The following is a 27,837-nucleotide window of genomic DNA, read 5'->3' as shown; positions in this document are numbered from 1 at the left end:
TAATTTTAAATAAAATAAGCGAATTGTTCAAACTTCTATGCCGTGTAAGATATCATAGTAATAATTATCCATTCACAGAATTTATTAACGTGGCGATAGCACAATTGATAATTTTTACTGAGTAAAGCAAAAGTTACAATCGTATAAATATAATAATGAATAAAATTTTAAGTATTCCCAGCAGTGTAGTTACGGTAGTAATTTCTTTTTAAATGATGGCAACTCTGATTATGTGGTGAAACGCTCTATTCAAATCTGTATTTATGAATATAATGTAGCGTAGTACAAATTTTGCCACCTCTTTAATACAGCTGTAGTAATACAGTATGACCCTTATACCTAAGAGAGTAAGGTTCATAACAGTTTAACGTTTTTTGGTCGTACACAAACATCTGTCCTGCTATGTTGTTTTGTATGTAATACCTACTTTCAATTCGGTTGTAGTATTCATTCTCTGTCCGTGTTTAGCACGGTGCGCGCGTATACGTGTGCAATATTTTTTCGTACAAATACGTAATATACTATAAGTACATGATTCTTCACATTTATATCAATTCCATTAATTAACATTAGTGAAAACAGTGCGAAAAGTGTAGTGCCATTTAATTATGTAAACAAACATTATAAATTGGTGCAAAGGAACGGGTACAGGTTCTGCAAGATGTATGAGTAACCAATGACCGCAGGGCATCCCTGCGCGGCGGTGGGCAGGGTGGGGGGAAGGGAAGACCTGATTACGCTGCACTGGGTTCTTGCCTTGTCTTACGCCGGATCAAAAGAGAATGACGAGTGAGTATAATATAAATTCATTATTATGATTTTATTCCTTGAAAGAGCATTACATTCACTATTAATAGGTGACTTATCATTTTTCGCAAGAATATGCAAAGTTACAAGTGTGAATGATACACTTTAGGGGCTAAATCTAATCTATTTTGGTTTATCTGAAATATCACCACGATAGGCACGTTCGGCATCATCGAGTATCTGCTGTAAATAAAATTTTAAATCTCTTATCAATACGATATTATAATTGAGAGATAACTTTCTTAAAATATTTGAATAAGGGATTTTATCCATAAGTTTCATTCATTGCTTATGCAATTTAAAAATGTAACTTTTTTGTACATATAAGAAGACTTATTTAATGACTTAAATTTTATTGATACTTATAAAATTACTACTATGTTTTTTTGGCATTAGTATACTTTACCGACGCGTAACGCAACGTACGTAGACTTACTACCTGGTAAGTAGGTTTAATCTATTTCGCGGATTTCAACACAACTTTGCTACGTTGCAAGTATCGTCCATTGCTAGAATTAGTCAGCTCTTTAGGTATTTAAAAACTAAATGAATACCTATACGAGTTTGGTGAGCAAGCTGTAGTGTTGTGTGTAGGTTAGATATTTGATGTCGCAAAGCTAAAGACACAGGCGCGCGGTGACCTCGAGCGAGGAGCGGTACGCGCGGGCGGCCGAGGCGCGGGGCACGGGCCGCGGGGCGCTGGGGAATCCTTCTGGCGCCAGACCGGCAACGGCGTCTGCCCGCGCCCCGCCGCCCTGTGCCCACACCCGCACCGGCCAACTCAAAATAGATGCACGGTGATTTACGCCTCGGGTGTATGAGTAAATATGTTGCTTGCCTGCCTGCCTTGGCACGTCCGTCCGCCCCCGCCGCGAACCGATCTCCGTTCCATCTCGCTCTTGGTATAATAGCTGGGTACTAGTGCTGTGTCGCGACTCGCAAGCGTTGTCCAAGTACCTACAAAGATGTTGGTGTGCCACACCCGCTCGTTATGTACCACTTCTTGATTCGATTCGATGTCGTCATTTCAACGTCACAAGGATAGCCGCATATTTTATCCACAAATTTTCAACCATTCTTATTTTGCAAAAAATGTTAATTATATTAACGCTTGTAATATTTTAAGATCCATTTATCTAAGAAATTAAATCTATTCTAACACTAATTAAGACTTACGAACAGCAACATATATGGAACGCCCATTTTGCAATATAGCTTTTGGACATCAAAAACAAACTGGTTTAATATTTTTAGAAATTGTCTAGATATTTATTGGCTTTTCTAAGTTATACTATAATATTTACAGGTTGATAGATTTTAGTGAAATTTTAGCAGTGGATTGATTCTGCCTAATCACCCGCCACACTACGATGGAAAGAACGTTGAATGAATTCCACTTTCAAATTGTACGTAAACTATGCAACGTGTCTTCACTCAGGTGTAAACAATCTTCTTTTTTTTTCTAAATTTATGTGTTCAGTGTTACGTGACGGGAGATAGGCCGCAACAGTTCCGTCTTATTCTGGAAAGGCGTTATTTTACATGTTAGAGATACACAGTTGGCGACATTCAGATAAACAACAAAGCGAGCGCTAATCACCATGACGATCTGAAAAAATAAAAACAGATATTATTTAAACCATTGACGTATATTCTTTTAAACATAACTATTCAAAAAGCTGTCACACGTAGTGATAATAATGGTTTATTCTTAATAATCGACAGTTAGTAGGTACTTACTCAAGTTGTCCCGGACGAGATACACCAGATACCCCTTTGTCCAGTCGGGTTTAATTTTATTCAGTAAATTTTTTTAACGCGATCGTACGATACGCCAGGATATATCATTCTTAGAAACTTGCAACTTGTTTTCGTACAAGTTGGCGGCTGCGTATCCACTCGAGGATTAAGTTTAAGTGCCCTGCTGGTCAATTAACTTGGTCTAACCTAGAGCAATAGGTCTGGCCTATATAGTATCACAGAACGTGAATACGCATACACAACACACGGTCAACGGAGACCATAATTTACTAAAATATAATAAGAACTTAAGAGAGTGAGGGTAAGAACTAAGAACCAAAGTATTTGACTTATCTAAATCCTTGTTATATTATGCCTAACTTAGCTAATAAAAAAAAGTTCTATCCTAGCGATTTATTTTATACTGGAGTATCACCGTGTACGGTGCTTTAGAGGTAATCTTACTTCGAAGTTACGCATAAAACATATTTCAATGTATTTCAATTTATGTCTTCTTTTCGAGTTCACATCGAAAAAATTGAAAATAAGTACTTTATTAATTAATGTTATGTACATAATATATGAACTTATATGGCGTGTGAGTTTATTTCTTGAACACTGAACTTAAGGCAGAAGGTGTCGATAGATTAAACATTTATCAATATGATACCGACACCAACCACCGATCACCAACTGGTGACACCATAAATATCAATATATCACTAGCCATCGTTGCAATAAGATGACAAAAAGATTAATCTATACTATTATATTAGGTTGAAGTTTATTTGTTTGTTTATTTGGATGCGCTAATCTCAGGAACTACTGGTTGGAATTAAAATTAATTATTAAAAATATTTTAGTGTTGGATACGTTATTTATCGAGGAAGGCAAAAGGCTTTTCAGTGTCTTCTACTATCGCCATATCCAATTTTATCAAAATCGATTCGGTAGTTTTTTGAGTTTATCGCGTTTAGGTACAGAGACTTGATTTTGTTTTATTATATGTAAAATAGTAATAGAGCCTAAAATTAACAATTAAAACTATTTGAATTTTAATTAATTTACATAAGACGTCATTATAATAGGGACATGATCTATACGATTCAATTTTTTTTTCTGTATCATGTTGATACTTTATACATCGAACTGATTTAAAAAAAAATTAAACTACAGTTTTTAGTTCGTTCTTCTTTGATGAAAACTAATGTCCAAACTGGTGGTAGAGTCAATAATTAATGTTGATGTAATGTAAGTAATGTATAATATATATGTTTTATGGGTTCGAAATAAATTATTTCATTTCATTTCACATGACAAAAGCTAGTGGTACCGCAAAAAAATTGTATAATCGCCAGCTAGTACCAAAAATTCAACAAAAAAACTAATTACTTTCTTTTAAATCTTCTAAGGTTATGTGAATTCTGCCTTTCTTTAAAGCTCATGTAACTATTTACGTAATATCCATAGTGACGGTTGTCACAGGATTAAAAAAAAAAGGAACTGGAAACAGGTAACAATGAAATTGTATTAATATTCTATAGTTACAATGTTTTTGCTAAAAATAACTCAAATATAATCCTTCAAAACGAAACACATGATATTATTACAGTAAGAACGACGACCGCCTGTGCAAGTGGCCGGCAGGAGTCGCCGCTCTTCGACAGGTGCATTCCCGCGCCACCGACTAACTGGTTAAGTAACTTCTGTGCATTCTCCCCAGTACTGCGTTGTCCACTTCATTCATTACGTTTAAAGAGATCATACGGCAACATTTCCTAATTAATTCCATAAAACTACCTACTTAAACTTTGTTAACTGCATTCGTAAAATTGAACACCTTTTCTATATAATAATTAATTATGATACCAGATATAGGTATCGAGATAAAGTATACTTATTCACGTGTTTCATTCTTTTAATTAAAAGAAACATTTATTTAATTACCATCGTACCTACTATGCATCTGCTCGCAAGTCGTCACATTAGTGGATGAAGGACCAATTGTTTACAGCAATAGGTAAGTACTTTAACAGTGATGTTATGATCTAAACAGTAAAAATGAGTTCTTTTTAAAAGAAAAATATACGTTATAAATGAAAATAAACAATGACTTTTTATATCAAAATTAAATGACTGGAAAATAAAGAAATATAGGGGAGAATACTAACGAGTTCGGGAAACTGCAAATGAGTTAATTTACATTGTCTAAGGTTTCTAATACCAAACACTATGGTCTTAAATTGTATCACTCTTTCATTACGTAAATAGCCACTACTGAATACATTAATTATGTAAGTATTGCAAAGGTCGCCGGTAATACAATGCCGGGTTATCATTATAAAACAGCTCACTATTAGTACGCGGTTTTAATGTTTTGTAAATAAGTTCCATATCGAATTAGCTAAATGATTTTGAGTTAAATGTGTTTTATTGAATACTCTTACATGTTCTACATATTCCGCAAAAACGTTATTCAATATAATGTGTAGTTATCCTTTTTACGAAGAATTCCTTTCATGTGTGTCCGCTATACAGCCATAGCAATTTTAATATACTATATTATATATGTTACATAATTGTGTATTATGTTAAATGTTAATACTAATGGTTATTAAAATGATCAGATTTTCTTTTGTTTGCATATTTTAAAATTTCGGTACTATCCAGCGAGTTATGGCTAATATCAAGCTACATACTATCCAGTCAGCATATTTTTATAGAGGTTAATAACTTACACATTCTAACGATTGTGCGCACCCATATTTAAAGGTGTGAGAAAATTTTTAAACGTGAACTTCCCTGTTAACATCTATCCCGAGGTAAAAATAGTCTACTCTACTCAAGAATAACTTCAGAAAAGAATCAACAGTAGCCACTGAATTCAATGTTACAATCCTTACATGTTTATAATTACCCGTCTATAAACGGTGCTGCTTGTCCATCTGTGTATTCCTTGAACTTGTAATAAAAACTATTATTTAGCCCCAATAACAACATTCGTTACTGGTAATTCGTGTAATTGAAAATACCTGAACATAAAACATTTGCTTTTTAGATTTGTTTCAAGAGAACTAGAAAAACAAGCCTCATAGTCATTAAAACCAATTTTAGCTGTAACCGACGGAATCGCATAATGTTCTCGGAAATATTGGAATCGTAAATGTGAAAAGATGATGTAAGTAACGTGCTGGTCTACGGGTCTTCAATATACGTCCGTGCGCCTGCACAGCCAACGAGCGGCGCGATGGCGCGTGCTCGAGGGTATTCTGAGAATCACACACTCCCTGAACACCACAGTTATTATGTGGGTACTCAGAATTCGCCTCCGACGATAATAATCGATCATTTTTAATCATTATGCTATTCAAATAAGCTTGCATAAAAAAAATATCCATTTCTTTATTTTCGTTTACTATTCCAGTATAATATATTGTTTTATAAGAAATAATGATTTTTAAAAGGCGAACCACATCATGCGTGAGGAAAGTCAGCATAATGTGGTTTTAACAGAATTTGCTATATAACTGTAAATAATGCATATGTATAAATACCCTCACCGAAATATTTCCAAATAGATAAATAAGAAATATAATACATAATATTATAATACATATTAAGTTTCGAGGAATTGTGATTAATCGGCTACCGAATTCCACTATTGTACAACGCTTTGACGAGTTGGGGTTTCATTCCCACCATCTGAGTGGATGGCATGTCTCAACGATGCGATTTGTAGATATCTTCTCTGTGCAACGTCCTTGTAGTTTTCGTTACGGATATTTCTAGATACCACATGTACGATTTAGGAGCCTATAAAAAAAAGAGCCTATATGCAAGAGCGTAAGCAGGTTGGGTCAGAGAGGGGATGAAGAGGGGCGATCGCGGTTATTATTTAAATTTTTTGTATGTGGACTACACTATGTTTCTTTGTTTTCTGTACTAAAGATCTATTTTTAAGAATTTCTATTCTTTCTTATGATAGGGGACCGGACAGGTATTACCAAAAAATCTGAAATTCAGTTTAAAGTAAAGTTTGTAATATTAAAAATAGTATCTCATATTTGTTTTTGTAAAAGAGTTGTGATTTGTATTTTTAAATCAATAAATAAAATACAATAATTATAATATTTTTAGTCTATTCTTTACGGCAAATGAAACACCAATTACGGCGCATGACGTCACACGTGGGTAAAATGTAAACAAACAAACGTCATCTGGATGTCATACCGCATTGTGTTATTTTCTGAGGTTATTTTAATGCTTTAAATGTGTTTTTTGACACAGAACTACTCTAATAATTAATATTAATTTATACGGGACGTTGTTACTATCTTCCAGCTTAACGTTTACAAATTGTTTAATCGTCAATCATAATTGACCGCAAAAAATATCGTTGGTGCGTCGTACCTGAATGTAATAATACTTCTATATCTTTACCAAACAAATTATTTATTGATGTACCACGAAAAACACATATACGAATAAAGTGGTTGCAGTTAGCAAGACGAACTTACGACGGAATGTCTGCAGACTCACCGATTTAGTTCTGTGAGGATCACTTTGATGTAAGTAAATAAAAAATAGTGTTTCGGTTTAAAATAAACCGATGAATATTTCAATTAATTAAATCTTTTGTACACCCAGGGAGGTTATGGTTATGAGATGTATTTATTTATATTTTAGCTGCCACATGATATGGAATAGAATATTTATTTATATAGAATTCTGGTTGTTACACAGTAACCTGAGATTGCCTGAGATTACCACGGTCTATGCAGTGTTGCCAGATCATAATTTTATTAGGAACAACTAGCTGTACACGAAAATTGTATTGAATAAAAAATTATAATTGTTTCATGGCCTACAATTTTTGTATGAAACATCTTTCTCTAAGCTCCATATTTATTACAATACCGTGAAACAATAGCTTTAATACCTTAACTCGTAGAATTACCCCCAAAAATTACCATAAAAAATACCCTGCTGATTCTGTTTTTACCCTAAATCTAGGGTAAATAACCCTAATCTGGCATTATTGAATCACTGTTCAAATGACAAGACTTGTCAAGTTGCTTTATCCACGTATGACGTCACACGAGACGAAATGACATAATGTAGCGTTTGCGCGGGAATTATAGCTATTTAACATTTAGGCATGGTTTTATGTACTTTTTAAGCTTTATTTGTGCAAAATACTATTTTTCTTGGCTATTTATATCCACAATGATCAATTTAAAACACCTTCTGAAAATTTGTCCGGTCCCCTATTACTTACACTACCTAATTTTTTATTGCGTACAAATAAGTAAAATTGACAACTGAGTATAAATAATTGGCACATTAATTATTATAGAAGTGTTGTATCGCGTAGAGCTAACCTTTTGACCGCGCCAATCGCATTTATCAGACCAATTTTTTGGAGTTAATTTCGCGGACGCCGATGTTTACGTTTTTGTAAATATGCATAGTTAATTACTTTACGAATTTATACAGAATACATATAACGAACATATATATTAATAAATAAATAAACTTACCCATGGCTGCTACGACAACCTCGTTACCCTCACTCGATTTGTACGTTAGTTTCTTACTTATCCTGCTTTTGACGATATTCTTGCCCGTTTCGTCTTTGCTGGTGTTAGCTCCATTATCAGCATTATGAAAGCATAAGGAACGCAATAGTCAAATCGTACTCATTTATATAACAAGATGGAATATGTTAAAATCTACCTTTGAAGTTATTATATTATGTAGGGTAAGGTAAATAGCAAATAGGTAATGTATTAGGTACCTAATACGATCCGCCCTGTGGAATGGGGGCGTTTGGAGAATTCCAACACGGTATCTCCAGCCGTCTGCGGGATAGCCAACTCCTCAGCAAATGACAGCAGATTTTACAGCGTGTTTGGACCCAAAAGAATGAGTCGGTGTTAGTAAAAGGTGATGATCGAGGTCCACCACAGCGGAGAAAATAGTGATTTAAAATGATTGAATTAAATTTTAAATAACTCTCGATAGAAATAAATCGTCTAAAATAATAATAAAACCTATAATATTAATTATTTTAAGATCATTCGACGCGATGACGTTTGGGTTTAAATATTCCTAGGAACTTGGGATATACTCAAAGAGCAAAGAAAAAACATTTAATTTATAAGTTTTAGAGTTTTTTGTAAAAACATTGTTTCTCTGTCTGTACGATCGCATATAAAAAATAAATATCATTAAGAGCTCTGATTCGAATACACATTCTGGAATTGCTTCTTGTTTTCTCTCGTGTATTGGTTTCAATATAAATGTACGCGCTGTTCTCTTTTAGCTTGAAAATGAAATGCGTGTAGGCGTCGAGAATGCACCTCGGAAGTGGGAACACCTCTCCAATTCCTGGCTAACATCCAAAAAATGATCCCAACATACTCCTGTCAGTCCTCATCGCCACCACGCTCGAGGGTTTTTGCGTGATGTAAGGGGCATGCCAATTCTATTTCGGTTCACTTAAATTATGTTATTTTTACATTTCAATAATAAATAACATCCATCTCATGAACTGGACTTTTTTCACGAACTGCTAAAATTCTTCGAGGAATTCCACATTCCGTGATTTCATCTCGACACACATGTTCGTATTGGTTGTTTTATTAGTCATTGTTTTGTTAGCGTAATATTATTAAATATATACACTTTGTTGTTGTCATATCAATGGCTTCTTAGATGTAATAGCGTCGTATTTAGGTTTTAAATGAAGTCGATACCAAGACTTCAAGATCCCCAGGCGAGGTAATTAAATTTTGGAATGGTGCCCAATATGGTTATCCCGTATAATATCCACGGGACGAAAGTATGTTTACAAATCTTTGGTGCTGTATTTGTATCGCTGTTCAATAATTTGGGGTATACTGGACTACAATACTTTAAATGCCAGATGTATTTTAGTATATTCATGACATCATTTGTGACCATTTTAATCATAATTAACAGAGTATTATAAAAACATCTACCTATACATTGAACATGTACATAACCGCGTTTGTAATATGCAAATCACAGCAGATGAACGTCATTGAGGAAAGACTCGCGAATGTTGAATAGTTGTTTATTTGGTCAAGTGTTAGTCGTACCCTACTCTGACTCACCAGTATTACTGTCACATTCATGCTTATAATATGGCGTATTTTAGGCGTGCGATATGTGAACGTCTGAATTCACAAAGAATGACGCCATTCTCGCGGTGCCAGTTTTGTATCTGTACAGATATAATATTTGTATTATTATTATCTTTATCACGTTTGATTGTGTATGCTTTCGATATTTCTCAACACGATGCAAGTAAAAAGAAAATAAGTATTATACATTTATAGAGTATTGAAAATAAGTTTATTTTAGATAAAATGTACTATAACGTCAAATGTGAAACCAATTAACTGAAATTTAAGAAATATTTCAATGAAACCTTAATTTTAGAAATAAGTGTATAATCCTTATATTAAAACGCAGAAATAGGTACCAATTATGAAGATCAGTTAAATAGGGTGCGGCCCGGCTCGCGTCTTGCGTCTCAAGTCCCCATGGTGAGCCGACAAAGCGGTCGAGCTAGTCAGCCGATGACCTGGTTGCGAGGGAAGCCCAACCAAAGCGGAGAGCCAACGAGATTGTTGCATTTGTAACGTTCTGCAAGCTGGTTTTATTTAAAATTACTTTTACTAAACCGGCAAGCTATTTCTTCGTTTATAAAAAATATTGATTTATGTCTAGAATTTGAAAAAAATGTATTTTTCAGACTTTATAGTTAAACTTATGTTTGTCGTAATCGACTTAAACCGATAATGTATTTTAAATTTTTGAACTAAGTAGTTTTATGTATAACTAGTTTTTGCCCGCGGCTCCGCCCGCGTTATAAAGTTTTTCAGGCTAAAGTTTTCCGGTATAAAAGTAGTAGTTTCCCGGGAGCCTATGTTCTTCTCAAGGTCCCAAACTGTCTCCATACCAAATTTCATCTTAATACGTTGGGTAGTTTTCGAGTTTAACACGTTCAGGCAGACAGATGCAGCGGGGGACTTTGTTTTATAATATATTTTTAGAACTTTTTAAGAGGAATAATCCCGCCATATATCATTGTTGCATAACTTTAACCGTTTACGCAACGCACGCAACGGAAGCTCTCAAAACTAATAATTTTTCCCCGTTTTTGCAACATGTTTCATTACTGCTCCGCTCCTATTGGTCATAGCGTGATGATATATAGCCTATAGCACTCCACGAACAAAGGGCTATCTAATGCAAAAAGAATTTTTCAGTATGGACCGGTAGTTCCTGAGATTAGCCATTACTGCTCCGCTCCTATTGGGTATAGCGTGATGATATATGGCCTATAGCACTTCACGAACAAAGGGCTATCCAACGCAAAATGAAATTTTTCTGTTTGGACCGGTAGTTCCTGAGATTAGCCATTACTGCTCCGCTCCTATTGGGTATAGCGTGATGATATATAGCCTATAGCACTCCACAACCAAAGGGCTATCCAACGCAAAAAGAATTTTTCAGTTTGAACCGGTAGTTCCTGAGATTAGCGCGTTCAAACAAACAAACAAACAAACTCTTCAGCTTTATATAATAGTACTAGCTTTTGCTCGCGGCTCCGCCCGCGTTATAAAGTTTTTCAGGCTAAAGTTTTCCGTTATAAAAATAGTAGTTTTCCGGGAGCCAAGTTCTTCCCAGGGTCTCAAACTGTCTCCATACCAAATTTCATCTTAATACGTTAGGTAGTTTTTGAGTTTAACACGTTAAGGCAGACAGATGCAGCGGGGGACTTTGTTATATTATTTAGAACTTTTTAAGTGAAACAATCCCGTCATACATCATTGTTGCATAACTTTAACCGTTTACGCAGCGCAGGCAACGGAAGCTCTCAAAACTCATAATTTTCCCCGATTTTGCAACATGTTTCATTACTGCTCCGCTCCTATTGGTCATAGCATGATGATATATAGCCTATAGCACTCCACGAATAAAGGGCTATCCAACGCAAAAAGATTTTTTCAGTTTGGACCGGTAGTTCCTGAGATTAGCCATTACTGCCCCGCTCCTATTGGGTATAGCGTGATAATATATAGCCTATAGCACTCCACGAACAAAGGGCTATCCAACGCAAAAAGAATTTTTCAGTTTGGACCGGTAGTTCCTGAGATTAGCCATTACTGCCCCGCTCCTATTGGGTATAGCGTGATGATATATAGCCTATAGCACTCCACGAACAAAGGGCTATCCAACGCAAAAGAATTTTTCAGTTTGGACCGGTAGTTCCTGAGATTAGCCATTACTGCCCCGCTCCTATTGGGTATAGCGTGATGATATATAGCCTATAGCACTCCACGAACAAAGGGCTATCCAACGCAAAAAGAATTTTTCAGTTTGGACCGGTAGTTCCTGAGATTAGCGCGTTCAAACAAACAAACAAACAAACTCTTCAGCTTTATATAATAGTATAGATAGATATCAATATGCAGTTCAGGATACAGGGGCTTTAAAGCCGTTCTTGAAATACTTAGTATAAAAGCTCAAGGAGCTATTATCACTAAAATACAGTTTTAAATTGTTTACATCTTCTGTTAAACATACTCTGGTTAGTCTGGCCATGCGATATTCCCTAATCTTATGTGAATTGTTAACTTTGCTATAGTTGCTGCGAAGACTGGTTTCGTGCTTTCCCGCCTACGCGACTTTGTGGCGCCCGACTGGGCTACCATATAATTTATTAAAAGAGTAATATTGCCAAATGGTTTAGCGTTGTTTAATCCCAATAATATTTTTTTTGTATCCTGGTGGCTTATTTTCTCCTGGTTGGTAGTGATAAAAAAGATTCGTAGTTTCATTATGAAATGTATTATACGCTCTTATTATATTATATGTATGTATCTGGGCAAAGTTTACTTGGTGTATAATGTCCAAAACTTGGCGTAACTAATTTGCTTATCTGCGTTATCAATTATCACGGCGGAATTGCTACATGTCATGTACGAGTGAGATGCAGGAGACACAGAACAGGCGTCAGGCGCTCCCCGTGCCGCGTGGCTCAAGGTCGCTGCGTGACGTCGGTTCTCGGCAACAGGCGGCACCTACGCCAACCAAACAACGCAACAAGTGCCCCGCGCGCCCGCGCCACCTCGCCCCCGCGCGCTCCACATACCACTCGCGAAACACCAGCTGTCATAGCATTCCATTAACTTCTGTTTACACCGTCTTTATCACATCCGACATTAATAATTCTCTTACCAGTTCAATAATGATCTATTATCGGTACATACTAATTAGGTATTATAATTCCATTGATACAGGCTTCTAAACACTCAAGTTTTATACAATCTTTCGAGAAGCAACTTATTATTATTAGATAGGTATTACTACGTCTGCTATTAGGGTCAAATCAAATGAACTTAGCTCAAGGATCGATCACTAACGGTGACGTTGTATTTGGAAATTATGAATTATTGTTAGATAATAATATGTATAGAACGTTTAGTATCCGTTCACATAAATAGTAGTGGTATCATTTCCTGAGCCAGTTGTGTGGTTCACAATGTAGCGAGTAGCGAGCGGGCAGAGGCGCGCGCGCGGTGCGGCGTGCTATCCTCGACGATACGCGCGTGCGTCATCGCCTCCGCACCACTGATAAGTGCCTACCAATTATCATTGCAAATAATGTGTTTATATTATACATTCGCATATCTAACCCGATTGTCGTGGAGTTTCTTCACTGAATATTATCAACATAGCTTAGCGACGAACTAGATTATGCTTCGCCTGGCTCATTTATCGGTAGGTAAAATTGTGAATACATACTAATGTACAGTTGTGATAAAGAGGTCTTGCAAGTTCACGAGATAAGTTAAATATAGGAAAATACCAAGTTTAAATTAATGTTAAGTAGGTAGTTATATCTGCAAATGATTATAAGTATTTACATATAGTATTAATTGAGCGCAGGCGGAGGTGCACTATCGTTTCGCGACATTTCCTAACGATCACCGCAGTGGCCAGTGCCACTGTACTCAGTACTCGGCACTCGCACCTCATACCTACATTCTTGTAATTGAGAATGTTAGTGGACGGTGGCACATAAAGCCGATACCCGTTCTAGTCGAGCGCAACCGTTACGAAATCAACGCTGCATGAAAATTACATTGTGTTGCTTAGCGCACCGATATGGATGTGATAATGAAAATTAGAAATTGACCCTATAATTGGTTTATAATTACTAATGTAGATGAGACGAGAAGGTAGCTAATCGAGTAGAATAGAAATTGGAATGTAAAAAAAGGAATGTCGTGTTGACCCCAAATGAAATGTGGCCTGAACAATAAAACAAGGAAAATACTTTTTGCTGGTCTTATACCTCACGCATGTTGTGATTGCGCAATTATAAAAATAATACCACCTTATCTACATTTGTAATCAGTACCGGGCGTAATCCGTCTGTAACGAAATAGCAAAAGTAATGAGATTACTTGTCAAATTATCGTTTGTTGAATATTCTGTTTGCAATAATTTATAATTTTGGATCACAATTTTCACTAGATATATTATTTATGTAAGTATGATATAATATTAAGCAGAATGATCCTTCGACACTCCCTCGTAATAGGCAGTACTAGAAAATGACACTAATAGTAGTCAAAGCGCAGGTTAAAGTCCGTGCATATTATGTAGATACGTATAAATAGATTACCAAGAACAACCGATCCGGTTGCGGTGAAGGAGGGAGATAGATAAAACGCGACATGAATCACTACTTACAGCAGGCGCAGGCCGCAGAGTCAGTGCGGCGCGCGGGTAGGACGCGGGCGGCGCGGGGAGCCGGCCCGAATGAAACGAACAAACCAACGACATTACAAACAGTTGAACAGTCATCCGCGCCGCGGAAACTTGCGTTCATTATTAACCAGACGCGGAATCACCCCATATTGTGTATATTTTGCGACTGGCACGCTGTATAAATACATTATGCATCGATAATTATAGTTTCGGAAAAAGAAAGTTGAGTCGCAATAGCGCGTTACGTACTACGTACGGTGTGGAGTGACGAAAACATAGGTGTGCAGCTGTGTGTGTCGTGCGGAGTGTGGAGCGTGAACTGTGGCGACTGGCGACTGGCGCGGATCGTCGCGCAATTATTAACGATGATTCACTTGCGCGCGGGTGAAATGCAGCCTATCGGACTTGTTGACATTTGTTATGGAACCGTCAACAAATGATATCAACACGGCGTTCAGATAATGGTGGACTGATTGAATGTACCGCGGTAAGAACCATCTTCCTTGCCTGCGTCAATTCTGTGTTATTGAGCTATAAACAAATAATGTATATTTATTTGCTTAGGTATACTAAATAAATTATTCTATTAAAGATTACTTCTAATAGGTATATTACGTATTTAATCAAGCACAACTTCATTTCGATAAATAGAACTGAAATATTATACGTATTCAAGATATACTTAGTTATTTATGTAAATATGTTCTAATCTCATAACAATTGTCACGACATTAATCATAATCAAATTACAGCTAAAAGATGATTTTTACAAATTTCAATGAACCGACGGTCTATGCTTATTATAAAAATAACCGAATAATAAACATGCGTGTGCCTGGAGATTCCGATAATCTATAAATATCGTTGAATAAATATTACTTAGGTACATTACGAGTTCTTTAGGATCACAGAAACTTTCAATCTGGTAAACTAGGTAAGATTCTGGCGGAATATAGTTATTAACAGGAAACAGATTTTATATAAAATCATTTCCTAATAAAGGGGCGAGAGAAGCAGGCAAAAAGATTTCTAAATTAATAATCGATACTTCTACGCGGGAAGTGTTGGGACGACAACGTACACAATTGTTTATGATAAACTAATCTTCTAGCCGAGGTGCACTTGGATCTGTAAATCTCCAAAATGTTAATTTAATGAACCTAATAACAGAAGCAAGTTACAACGATGTTATAATATTCCCGGAGACGCGTCAGATATCTTTAATCAACCTGCTGTGTATAAAAACAATACATTGCATTACGTCATCTGTATTTACAGAGCATCATAGTAGAACTGTTAATGGTTTGTATGTAGACTTAAAGTTATCTGTCCGGGTTGAGTGAAGTGATAGGCAAAGGCAAAGGAAGGTGGCGGCGTGCTGGCGGCCGACACAGGCGTCGCCAGGGCCGCCTGGCGCGGCGCCAGGCAGGCGGGCGGCGGCCGGCCGCCGGGATTCCTTTGTCTCATTACAACACTACCAACCTCTAGCGCTCGCACTTCCACTATCATCTTTGTATATTTATATAAACATTATAAAAAAAACAGCATTCTAATAAAATAATATCTAGATTTTAAAAAGTAAAATTAACGCTCGGTAACTAACGCAATAGGAACTTGATCAAAATGTAATATAAAGGCGATTATGCTATGGGATGTCTGAGGCGGCGCGTGGCATAGTGTTGGTAATAATTTGTAAGCAATATAGTAATTATTTCGAAATCCTTAATTCACTAACGATAGCTATTTCCATTTAAACAAGTAGCGAGCATACCTTAGCAAGAAAAAACACTATGACTGGTGATACAAAAAAAAATTTGAAGTTTGTATGTGTGTGTAGCAAGTGCGTGCCGAGCTTATTTGCTTGCTTGTACTCAAACGAGCGAAGCGACTTAGTTGTCTCCGGTTCTCAGAAATTGTAACGCCTTCTTGGAACGCACCGACAACGCAGCCGTCCGCAAGCGGCTCAAGTGAGCGCAAAGCGAGGTCACCCGCCACCGTACTACTACTACACGTATTTGGATTGTGTTGATAACACTCACACTTGCGACTGTGACTCCGACTCACATCCCGTTCTTACTCCGCGCCCCGCGCTGCGGTTAGTGGTTGGGTAGCGTATGTACCTGAATTCGTTTCTTTAACGTTTTTTGTGTTTTGTATAATTATTATCAAAGCACATATATTGCATCTCATAGCGTGAGTCATCGACTTCAATATTTGAATGTCGTAATAGTGTAATGCCAAATATATTATTTTCAGTAGAAACAGTACTGGTAAATACTATGTAAAACAACGGAATTCGGTATTAACTTGCATGGATCGTCTTAAACATATATGTATATACTTATAAATAAAGTTATTATAACATATTTTGTCGAGCTTAACACGCGTCGCAGTCGACAAGTCAGTAGAAAACAGTAGCGACCGAGGATATCCTCGTCTAAGATTGCGACGTCACGGTGATGTCACGCTCACGATACATACCAATGAAAATAGCGCGGCACATGCGCGTTGCGTCAACCCGTTCACCACAACGATATGTTGACTGCCTTTCGACAATTTACATTTTTAATAAGCATTTATTGAATACTGAAACTATTTACGTGTATGATTTTGTCTGTAGACTATTTTTTTTCTTTCCTTATTATTTTTCGAAAATAAACCGTTTACATTTTTTTCTTATTTATTAAATGTTAAAACCAATGGTTGTAACAATGTATCTATATAAAAAATCTTAAAACACTGAGTACTATAATGTTTAGTAAGGGACTATTATTTGCAGGCGTATTACTATAAAAAGCTGTTTCTTTACAGGTATACAAATCGCGGGTAAGATGCCGTTAACACAAGAAAAACGTTTGGACAGTAACTTTGCTAACAACAATGATCACAGTTATTTGCATAAGAAGTTTAAAAAAATGGCATCTTCAATTTCTGTGTTTCCGCCAAACCTGCCAAAGGGTGAGGAAACAAGACAGAAAGATATACATGTTATGCAAAATACTTGCAATATTTCAATTTCTAATGGAAGTATTGCCGCAGCTCACCCGGAGATAGAAAAAATTAAAGCAAAACACGGCGAGCAAATAGATGTTCAGGATGTGGAGCAAAATGTACAAATTAATTATAATGATGAAAATAGAATAAGTAGTGTAAATAATATTGTTCAAGTATCTGGTCAGACCAGTTTTACTGATGAATTTTTAAATAAGACTGAGAACAATGAAAACGATTTTATCAGGGATGCCTACAATGGATCTGTAGGTGGGCGTTACATATGCCCTTATTGTAAATTATCTTGTGCCAAGCCTTCAGTTCTTCAGAAAACATATCAGAGCTCATACGAATGAGAGACCTTATCCTTGTGTGCCCTGTGGGTTTGCCTTCAAAACAAAATCTAACTTATACAAACATCGTAGATCTCGCACACATGCTTTAAGGTTACAGGGTGCGGATGTATCAATAACATTAAACGAGGATGATTTGTCAGGTGGATCTGAAAGCGATACACCTACATCAGTGTCTGAAGCCGGGTCTGACGTTTCCAGCGTTCGATTGGAAAGTTTCGAGCCGAATAAATTATCACCAGACTCTCCTGAAATTATTAATGAAAGTGTATCAATACACACGAATGCGTTATCGAATGAAAATGTTAAATTAAAAACAATATACAAGCCAAAATTTCGAGCAGGCGCAGCGTTTTATCGTGATTCTGATGAAAAAGATATAATTAAGAAATCAATTTCACCTAATGCAGATTTTCTTACGGAACATATCTCTAAAATTATCTCAGATAATGAAGCCATTGTAGATGTTATAGAAACACCATTACAAAAAAAATATGGCAAAATTAAACAGATTGCAGAAAGTAAGCAGTTTATAACTGATACATTAGATATCAAATGTGAGCCTTCTCCGTTAAATTTGACAAAAAGCAATCACGAAACCGAAAATTCTTTTAGGAAACGGTCGCATTCCGAAAGTTTTTCACAGAGTGGTCATCAAAAACACCCGCTGAATCCTGAAGGGTCAATAATAAAAGATCTTCTCCTAAAAACAAAAATGAACGGAATGGTTCCAGTTGCGGGTGAATTGATAGATGGACCACTATTCGTTTGTCCCTTATGTCAAATTATTTATCGAAGTGCAGATAACCTAGAAACACATAGAATGTATTATTGTAAAGGCAGCATTGGTAATAACATTGATGAACGAAAAGATATAAAAGTGGTTAGACCAGAAAATATTTTTGTTAGAAGTAACTCTGTGAATGTGAGACTACCTGAAACAACTTCCAATTCTTATTCAAAAACAAATCTTTCAATAAAATCTGCTGCCAGAATGAAACCAGATAATTTAATTATTGTAAAACCGGAAACGAACGACGTCATAGCGCCTTTACCATCACCAGGTCCGTTGTTGGGTAATACAAGGCTTGTGGACCCTAGAGCACCCACCGACTTTTCAAGGAAAAATGACAGCTTAAAAATAAAACCTTCCGCTAGCCCCAAACGAAGAATTGATTGCAGTACAGATATTTATAGTCCGAGATTGGCAGAAAACATATCCCCAAGAACGGTCGATATGTATTCCCAACCTAAAATACGTTGCATTGATGTCAATTCTGCAACTTTACGTGCCATTGATGAAATGTCTCCTCACATTAGAAATAACTCTACATCGCTTCAAATGTTTGGTGGCGAAGTGAAAATCGTCGATCATTCTGGTAGTACGACAACTTTACGAATTGAGCCTAATAAAAACCAGCTGTCACCTATACTTATTCAGCCTAATCTTTCTCCATCAAAAATGTTAGGTGAAGAAGCAAGTAGCATAGTTGTGAGATCCGGGTTACACTCCGGAGGTACAATTATGCACAATCCGCCAACGCCTAAAGAAACCCTGGGTACGCCGCAACCGCAAACACCAAGAATATCAATATCATCAACTCCCGGCATCCCAAGTTCTAATTTACCTAATATTCACGATATAACGCATTTCCAGTTTCCACCACTAAGTGCAATAACGGCATATAATCCCTTAACGTTACCGCCTCTCAGTCCATCAAATTCACCAAATGGAGCAACAACGATTTTGCATGGTGGAAAACTAATACCACATGTACCGGGAATACCAGGACCGAACACACCTGGCGTCTTTGTGGGAAATGCAAATGTGTCCTTGAAAAATTTACCTAATGATGTTCATAAAAATCTAGTGCAAACAATACGTGATGAAAACCACGGTTCAATCAATCAGATACAATCTATAAAGACTTCCCAGACAATATCAAAGTATGAAACACAAATGCGATCCGCCAAAAGTCCCAATCTAAGAGTACCCCAGTTAGATCTTGAAAAGCAAATTCAATCTCAAGATACTTATAATAACGACGTTCATTATGTATCTGCAATTCCTACAATTAAAGTTAAGAGTGTAGAAGAATCAAAACCGTATATAATAAATAGCACTATGAAACCTATTTCGAGACAAGACATTGGTGTTAAACGAAATTCAGATGGCGTACCTAGAACTCCGGTGTTGAAAGAAAATATAAATTACTCTATAAATAAAACAAAAGTAAGGGATAAATTAAGCAACAATCTTCTTATTAAAACTGTTGACACTAAACCTGAGAAAGAAATTCGTAATTTTAATTTTGAGAATCTTATCACCAAAGCTGAAATATATAACAATCAAATACCAAGTTCTTCGGAAGTTCAAAAAAACATAAGTGCTCACGAGACATCAAATTTAAATGTACAAAATGAACGATCCGAAACATCATATTTCCAAAAGAATGCAATGGCAAAATCAAACAGTGATGAAAGAAAACCAAAATTTTTAAGACCCTCCACTTTGCCTCTTAAACCAGGTACATTTACGCCTAAAAGACATCACGGTATCACTCCTAATGCGAATACTATGCCATTGGTCTCACCGGAAACTCCACGACCTGCTAAGGCCTACGGACAACTTTATCTAAACGGAAATGCATATACTTATCTGGGCCTCAAATGTTCAACAAAAGTATTTTACTGCACAATCAATCGTCCTCAACCGACTTATGTACCAAATCAGCATTTTCTATCTATGTACAGCAATTGGCAGGTAATTATGATTACATCATAACATTATTACGTATGATGTGTGTGTAGCTATGAGCGGTAATGTTTATTGAGATAAACATAAATTTGTTTACAGTTACTATCCGAGCTGACGCCAGACCCCTTGGGCTTGTCAGCATCATCTGCCATGTCTTTATATGATTCACGTCATCGACCTCAAACTGTAGCTGTAGCAGTTAACAAACAGGATCTTATATTGACCCATTCATCACAATGGAGTAAAATTTCAAAGGAGAACAAGCAGGTATGTCTGATGGAAAAAATAATATGATTTCAGTCAGAGTTTCAGTCATTCTTATCGTTCAATATTACCTTATTTTATAAAACATAAAATTTTATTATCTGATCTGGGCTTTACCCCAGAACTTTATATTTTTACAGTAAAAGTACGTTAATACGAGACGAATCGATAAATAATCTACTATTTTACTACAAAGTAATAAGTGGTACGATTGTTTATCTAGTTGATATAAGTATCAATCTTAGATAACAACTTTTCATTATACTAAGAATCCTTATGTGATATTTTTTTCCGGTCTCAAATAGTATTAGTAAATTTTCTTCATCGCTAAGTAATGCTTATAATATGGTTTGTAGAAATAGCTACAGAATCGATATAAACTTCTTTCTTATCTGACAAATGTCTTTCACGTTTACAGAGCATACAATCAATGGATATAAAGAAAATCGAAGAATCGAAGTTGCAACAGATTTCTGAGAATATAACGACCTCTAAAAAGGAATTGACTGGTGGATTTGAGAGCAATGAAGAATATACTTATGTCCGCGGTCGTGGCAGAGGGCGATATGTGTGTTCCGAATGTGGAATACGCTGTAAAAAACCTTCTATGCTTAAAAAGCATATTCGGACTCACACTGATGTGCGTCCTTATACCTGTATACATTGTGCTTTTAGGTAATAATATTAATTTATGAATAGAATAGTTTTTAACAAAGACATTAAATAGTATAGTTAGTTATAGTCCGGTTATCAGGAGCAAATTTTTGCTCAAAAGTTATTACCAATTGGGAATAATTTGATATGTCCGTGTGTCTTAGATATTAATACAATATTAACATTTTTACAGAAATTTTGCTAATATACACATTAAAAACGTGCAAATCACGATACAGAAAGAAAATGAAGTCTTACATAGGTGTTTTGCTATTTCACGGTAGATTGAGTAACCATCGCATGAGCGCAACATTTTTGTATGACAATCTTTCCAATGTCCGTTCCATATAATCTTAAATCTCTTTGGTTTTTAAACATTTACATTAAATATTATACAAAAGCGTTAAACTATAATTTCTGTAATAAAATGATCTCACCGCAGATTAAAAATCAATTTTTTAATGACTTAATCTATATATAACTCACTATATTATAATCGCTTTCGCGTTAATTCATTATGAATCATTAATATAAAAATTCGTTTAAACTAATCGTAATATTGTGTTCTCTTTTTTTATAGTTTTAAAACAAAAGGTAACTTGACCAAGCACATGAAAAGTAAAGCTCATTACAAAAAATGTTGCGAACTAGGAATAAATCCAAATGAAGGTGATGTTGAAATTGGAGAATCGGCCCAATGTTCAGGGGAAACCGATGATGATACTGAATCAGATGGCGACGAGGGAAATGAAGGGGAAACAGAATCCAGCGGTAATAATATATGCATATTTAAATTATATATTATTTGTTATTATCTAAACCAAAACATATTTGATTTATCATATGTTTATGTAGTGGATAATCTGAAAAACTACCTAACCGATTTTGAAAATTATTACATTATTAGGACTTCATCACCCCTGGATGCTATAGGCTACTTTTACTCCAGTAGTAGGTGTTAACGCGAGCGCAAACTACGAGCAATAGTTATTAATATATACAAGCATAAAAAATATGATGTAAATATATATATTTTCTGTTTTCAGACACAGAAGTCTGTAAATCACGATTGCCAGAACACGAAGCTGCACATTGTTTATTGTCTCTGGGAGGCTCTAGACCTACCACGTCAGCTACACCAGGTTTAATAACCAGTGCAAGACCGACCACTTATCCTTATACACCCGCTGGCTTTGAAACAACTCCACTGGAGGTGGCTACTGAAAAACTTAGCATAGCTAGAAGCGCTTCCATTGACTCAAGAATGGAGGTAGAAAATGAACCGATTGATCTCAGCAAAAATGATGTAAAAACTCCTAACATTCCTGAAATTCCAACGGCAAGAGAATCTAGTGTTCTAGCATCTTTAGCTTCTAATACTGCAAAATTGCCACAAGCACAAGCTCAATGGTCAAATGGAGAACCTATGTTACATACCTATTTAACAGAAAGAGCACTTTTCGATTCTAAAATAAAACAAAGTCAGTTAACATGCAGCTTAAGTAAAATAAAGAATATTGACTTAAATGAGAATTCCACCTACACAGATAGTTATAATCTAGGAGACAGTAATACAGCTGAGGTAGTTAAAAATGTTAATAATGTGCCTATATCATCAACTGCAACTACTAACGACGCTGTAAAGCCAGCTCATGCTAGTGAAAGTGAACATTCAAACAACCCTATATCAACAATTTCTAAAGAAGAAAATATAGCAATGAAAAGAGATTCTTCCGTTTCGCCAAACACAGCACTCGATACCAAAAAGTCACATGTACAGAATAATACCAATGCAGAGAATGCTAAACACGTAGTTTCAGAGTATCTAAAACAGGCCAGATTCAATCTTGCTAAAACACAAGATGAAGTGTCTCAAATACAGAATGATATTACAAGCGATGACAGCAATAACGTAAATTCGATAAATGAAGACAATGTTAAGCCTGATGACGTCAATATTTCAGAATCTGATACAACAAAACTTGTGCCTATGGAGCATGACCCAGTTGCAACTAAAGTAGTGATTGGTGTTGGAGGAGTTGCTTTTAAAGTGTCAAAAGGAAAAGAATTCGAGAATACATCTTATTCCCCAGGGAGACTCATGGAGGACGGTCGTAGAGTATGTGATTTTTGTAACAAAACATTCACAAAACCTTCCCAATTGAAGCTTCATCTTAACATACATTACATGGAAAGACCCTACAGATGTAGTGTGTGCGCCGTAAGTTTTCGTACCCGAGGACATTTACAAAAACACGAACGTTCAGGTTCTCATCATAATAAAGTGTCTATGACGTCAACATTTGGAGCCGCAACGTCGTTTAACCCCCGACCTTTTAGATGTTCTGACTGCAATATTGCTTTCAGAATACACGGTCATTTAGCTAAACACTTAAGGAGCAAAATGCATGTTATGCGACTTGAATGTTTATTTAAATTGCCCTTCGGAACGTTCACTGAAATAGAACGCGCGGGTGTTAGTTTGACAGATATTGACACGACTGACTGTGCGAGCTCGCTAGCAAGCTTACAAACGCTTGCTCGAAAGCTTCACGAGAAAGATCCAACAAAATTGGAATACCGTGAGCCAAACGGCGCGGCTACGACGGCGTCAGCCACGGGTAGAGAACACTCGGACGACGAAGATAATGCGTTTTGCGAGAACATTTGTGATGGTGAAAAAGATAGTGGGGTAAAAACTATTGAAAATAGTGAAGGCCAGGATAAAGAAACACGAGTTAACTGTTGTGCCACAGATATTTAGTGCCAAAATTATATTAAGTAGGATGTTTTAATGTGCAATTTTGTTTGTTATTAATTTAAGGTGTAACTATTCATCATGGGTTCTAACTCAGACACATGTGAAAACAAAATGATGCGCTTTAACTATATTATTGTATCTTATTTCAATGTAATTGTGAAGATATATTTTGTAAATATCTCAAAAATAATTTTATCCTTGTTAAATTTGCTTCCATTGTAAAGCTTACGTATTATTATATTTGTTACTTGTAATTGTGTAATAGAAATAATGTTTGTTGGCTACCTTTGGAATGGAATCAACAAAATATGATGCAAAATTGAAACGGATGACTGGTGACGGCAAGATCCGTTCACATGTTTTTAAATCTTGTGGTCCATGCTTAAAATATCAATGAAACATATTACAAATTCTTAATGTACTCAGGTATATCTCGATAAGTAGGTACCGCTATTACTGTTTGTATGTATTTTTATAAAACATATTCTATAATGTATTTACAATGTGTAACGTCTACTTCCAATCCTTTATCGTTAAAACAATTGGCATATCAACTATCAAGTCCCATAAACTAAATTTAGATATAGAAGGAAAAAAAACTTCAAGTGTCTTCCATATCAAAAATAGTATTTGTTTTAGATATTTTGTTTTACAAATTAATCGTCACAAGAAAATGTGACTTTAATAGTAAGCATTTGGGTTGTTTCCAAATTATGCGTTTATCATCTATTTTTTGAATACACTTTCAACTAGTTGACACGCGACCCATTTATAAAATATTGTACCTAATGTAAAATATTATTGAGATAAGTTTTATTTGTTATAAACAACATTTTAAATCAATTTATTATGGAACTAAGAACTACGTACTTTATGAATATCATCGTACATAAGTATCTTTGTGTGCAAACTATTCTAATGTGTATTTAAAAAATAAATCGCTTTTACAAATATGTTGGTACAGAGTTATTTCCGATTAGGGTCTATTCATACAACATACGTTTCTAACCGGGTTACGGCTTGGGAGTGTTTTTTGATTGGAACAAAATTATTGAACCTGCCTAATATGTTTAATATAAAAAAAAATAGGTACTTATATACACTATACGCGTTCACATACATACGTCGCCATATCTTCGGTATTTATTAGTGTTAATATTTAAAAAAACGTGCACGATGTTGAACATATCTTAGGGGTGCGTCCAAATCTGACGATGAGTTTGCGATAGGTTCGCGAACCGCAGCCCGCCGGTGCTCTATTATTGGTGAGGTTGATATATCATTCAAATAAATCTTACATCAGCGTGCATAAGGAGATAATGAATTGCGCATGCGCTGCATATGCGCAATACAAGCGCAATATGCAAGCCATCAAGTACTTATAGATCCGCGAGAAAAGTTGCAGAAACTGCATGCGAGTGGCGCGCGTGCCGCGCTTTCGCCATATTTGGACGCATTCTTAGCGATCGATTCCCCCGTAACCCGGTGTGTATGAATAAACCCAAAAATAATAACGTTGAATTAGAATTTATTACTGCCAACGCCCAGCGGACCTTACAGGACTATAGAGGATTAGTTTTAAGCTTAATTATAATACATAGAAATATTTATAACTTTAGAGTTCGTACCCCATTGAAATTCCAACTTGAAATGTGTCGATTTACAAGTCATACATTATTTTACTCTTGTACGTCTGTCACACATACGCGGGGTATTTGGGCCGCAATAAAACGTGTGTTGCCCATAATAAAAAATAGATATGCATGCTTTAGAAATGAATGAGTAGGGAATTTGATGGTTATTATTCATCCATGGCGGTAATCCTCTCGTTTTATTGATGGTATATATGGAACAAAATTATGTACATTAACTTTTTAAGATCCCCTTAAATAGCTACCATAAGAAACGTATATATTTACCTAAATATCTTTGGAGTAACATATGTATTAATTAATTATTGATTTGAGTTTGATTTGGCTAATAACGTGTGGCTCCTTGTCATTTCTCTATTTATATATAACCAATTCCAAATAAATACATTATGCAGACATAGGTAAACAAGGCTCCACGTTGGAATTGACGATATATTATTCTAGCGAATCAGTATCATTGTGCAGTTGGCGCCACGTAACAACCGCTGGAACTAACAATAATACTTAAATAAATTCAACATTTCAATTCGCCTTTACACGCTCCTAATTGTTCACTTTTTCTTTTTGTGAAGTAAAGCACATCCCGTTATTATATTTATTATTTTTTATTTTTATAGACTGCCTCAGTGGCATAGTTATGATTGTACACGGTGCGAGTACAACTACCGCGCTGAGGTCCGCAGCTTGGGTCGGGCTAAAGTAATTGTGACTGGTTTTTCCATTTTAAAAATTACTCGGCCGTAGCTCGGAGCCAGGAAGTTGGCGGTGTAATAACCCCGGGTATCGGAAAGCACGTAAAGCCGTTGATCCTGCGCCTGATCTCTCTCCGCCGTGGCCGAAATTCGGCTAGGAAGAATTCATTCGTTAATTCATTATGTTGGTAGGAACCAGGAAGTGTAATAGCGATTTGAAATTTTGAATTTGTTAAGCCACTTGTATGGATGATTAAATATACGTACTTTATCCGGCTCCAGAGAACATAAATACATTATATGTAAATGTACATAATGTAAATTTTCTCGAAGATGCCGATGTCATTGAGAACAGGCAAGAGAGCAATAGCGTTTGATTGTATATAATTTGCTATATGCGTAAAGCTTCCGGTGACAAGACGTGGCTTCCGTTGGTTGATGGTAAGAACTTACATCACCTAGTTTTGTATTGCTATTCAGGATAAGTTACCAGTTTATTAACACGTGGACACACGCAACTTTACAATCGCCTTCAAATCATATTCCGGAGTTTCGATGTTTGACACGCCCGCACACGGCACAGATACGCAAGAATGGGTGCGCTTGACAATTATGTATGAAAAAATACGAACGCTAAGTTTTTGATGTAATTAAGCTTAAAATTACCTTGCGTCACTTATTTAAACTGAGTGTTGGCTTTCAAAATTGAATTTGGACTTCAGATTTTAAAATTAATACCTTGTTTGTAAGTAATGGATTGTTTAGTTTACCCATATCATGGAACTTGATAAAGTCTATAATGAGCTATAACATAATATATCATAGCTGCTGTAATGGTCTATTGATTATTATACATTGGCTAAACCTATTATATTAAAATCCCGCGGCTATGCGGTTCTGCTATTTGTATTACTGTTTGATCATACAGAATGGCACAATGTTAGCCAAACTCATGCAATATCGCTATAATGTAAGTTTGTACATATTATAATATGCTAATTATATAAGCGAAGTATATAAATATTACTTATCTCTCGTACTATATACAGAGTAAGATATATTATTACTTCAGTTCAACCCACCAAACGAGGTTGGAATGAAAAGAGTGATGAGCCTGCAAGTGTATCATGATATAATAGGAGTTTGCTAACAATGTGCCATGAGGAAGTAGCTATTATTGATATGTATGGATGAAATGTGTACCCTCGACTATTGTAGAATGTTAGAGCGTAATTTTCTGATGTTTATCCTATGAAAGGGATTAATTTTATTAAATTGTTACAATATCTTTGTAATGAATTACATAATTATAATACATTATTTAATATTCACTTTTATTTTATTTATTAAG

At 35.8% G+C, this 27,837-nt stretch overlaps 1 protein-coding gene across 1 annotated transcript; it reads left to right on the top strand.

Annotated features, from left to right (window-relative positions):
* The first annotated feature begins 444 nt into the window (after positions 1-444).
* On the top strand, positions 445-27,811 carry LOC115445458. The gene is given in 7 exon segments (XM_030171741.2): positions 445-789; positions 17,173-17,681; positions 17,683-20,469; positions 20,563-20,730; positions 21,146-21,402; positions 21,962-22,152; positions 22,428-27,811. Coding segments are annotated over 7 exon segments (5,637 nt in total). The 5' UTR covers positions 445-782; the 3' UTR covers positions 24,146-27,811.
* The last annotated feature ends 26 nt before the right edge of the window (positions 27,812-27,837 follow it).

The sequence above is a fragment of the Manduca sexta genome, chromosome 25, assembly GCF_014839805.1.
Source record: "Manduca sexta isolate Smith_Timp_Sample1 chromosome 25, JHU_Msex_v1.0, whole genome shotgun sequence".
In the NCBI taxonomy this organism is placed as follows: Eukaryota; Metazoa; Arthropoda; class Insecta; order Lepidoptera; family Sphingidae; genus Manduca; species Manduca sexta.
Note: the sequence above shows the minus strand (reverse complement) of the source record. Positions and strands in the feature narration are given on the sequence as shown.